Below are 1525 nucleotides of genomic sequence, written 5' to 3'. Positions count from 1 at the left end.
GGGCCTAGACTAGGCCTCCTAAGTGTTTTATAATTGATCTTGGAAAAGTCATTTAAAGGCAATCAGAGCCTTCACATCTGTATATTGAGCATTATAATGTTTTTCATTTAAATTGTTATGAAGATGAAGGGTCATAGAGTAAATGTGGGAAATCTACATGTTTGTATTACTATAACTTGGAAAATTATATATACAAGAACAGAACGCCCAGAAATCTTCTGATATTCCTTAATTCATGAGCCTTTCATCTCTCTGCTCACAGTTACTAAAAGCTCCCTGACACGGATTCTCAATTTACTCCAGACTTCAAATAAAGCCACATGAGGAATTTCCAGCTTCCACTTGGAATGTAGAAAAAGGTAATGAATATTGCTTCCATCTTAACAACAAGAAATACCCAGCCTCTCGAGCTTTTCCCTGGGGCGGTCGCGCGGGAGGGAGGCCGAGATGGCAGATGAGATCGCCAAGGCTCAGGCCGCGCGGCTGGTGGCGACACGATCTTCGGGAAGATCATTCGCAAGGAAATCCCAGCCAAAATCATTTTTGAGGATGACCAGTGTCTTGCTTTCCATGACATTTCCCCTCAAGCACCAACTCATTTTCTGGTGATACCCAAGAAACATATATCCCAGATTTCTGTAGCAGAAGATGATGATGAAAGTCTTCTTGGACATTTAATGATTGTTGGCAAGAAATGTGCTGCTGATCTGGGCCTGAAGAAGGGTTATCGAATGGTGGTGAATGAAGGTTCAGATGGGGGACAGTCTGTCTATCATGTTCATCTCCATGTTCTTGGAGGTCGGCAGATGAATTGGCCTCCTGGTTAAGCGTGTTTTAGGGATAATTTTCCCTTCTCTAGGCAATGGTCAATATTTCCCAGTTCTAGTATGTTAAACAGTATACTTACTTTTGCCTGTGTATGGAGAAATTGAGGAAATAATTTTTAAAACCCATACATAATAAAAGACAATGTTGCATGATTTACAGTCAAAAAAAAAAAAAAAAGAAATACCCAGATAATCTACAAAATCCTAACTTTTCTTGACTCTACCAGAGAGCTGAGGTCACAGGATAATTAACTTGCTTGACATTGAAGGAGAAGTAGATACCTCCACGGAAAGTCAGGACCTCGGTACTTGCTTCCTGCTAGCAGAGCACAGGCAAAAGAACCTTAGACACCACATAAGCTGCTCAGAAGAAATCAACTTAAATTTTTTAGCCAATTGTTTACAGTCAGGTATGGACTAAACTCCTGGCTGCCACAATACAAGGCTCTTCTTGTGTTGTACCACTCACAGGCTCTTCTCCATGAACCTCACCCAGGGCTCACAGCAAAGATTGGGGCATTGGGGCAGGCTGAGCCATACAATGAGTCATAGAATGCCAACTGTTTTAAATTCAATTCTACAATCATTTTTTGAGTACCTGCTGTGATGCAATTAAACACAGACCTTGCCTTTAAAGAATGGAGGTGTGATATATGATCATTTCTCAACCAATGGAATCTTTTCTTACCTTTGAATAG

The 1525-nt window shown here is 40.8% G+C and overlaps 1 protein-coding gene across 1 annotated transcript; it reads left to right on the top strand.

The window, feature by feature from the left end:
• The first annotated feature begins 447 nt into the window (after positions 1–447).
• Positions 448–980, top strand: LOC103658233 (histidine triad nucleotide-binding protein 1-like). Its single transcript, XM_040634585.1, is given in 2 exon segments — positions 448–481; positions 484–980. Coding segments are annotated over 2 exon segments (378 nt in total). The 3' UTR covers positions 828–980.
• Positions 981–1525: the final 545 nt, after the last annotated feature.

This window comes from Ursus maritimus, unplaced genomic scaffold (genome assembly GCF_017311325.1).
Source record: "Ursus maritimus isolate PB19 unplaced genomic scaffold, ASM1731132v1 scaffold_2, whole genome shotgun sequence".
Lineage (NCBI taxonomy): Eukaryota > Metazoa > Chordata > Mammalia > Carnivora > Ursidae > Ursus > Ursus maritimus.
The sequence above is the reverse complement of the archived record's forward strand: the minus strand, read 5'-3'. Positions and strand labels throughout refer to the sequence as shown.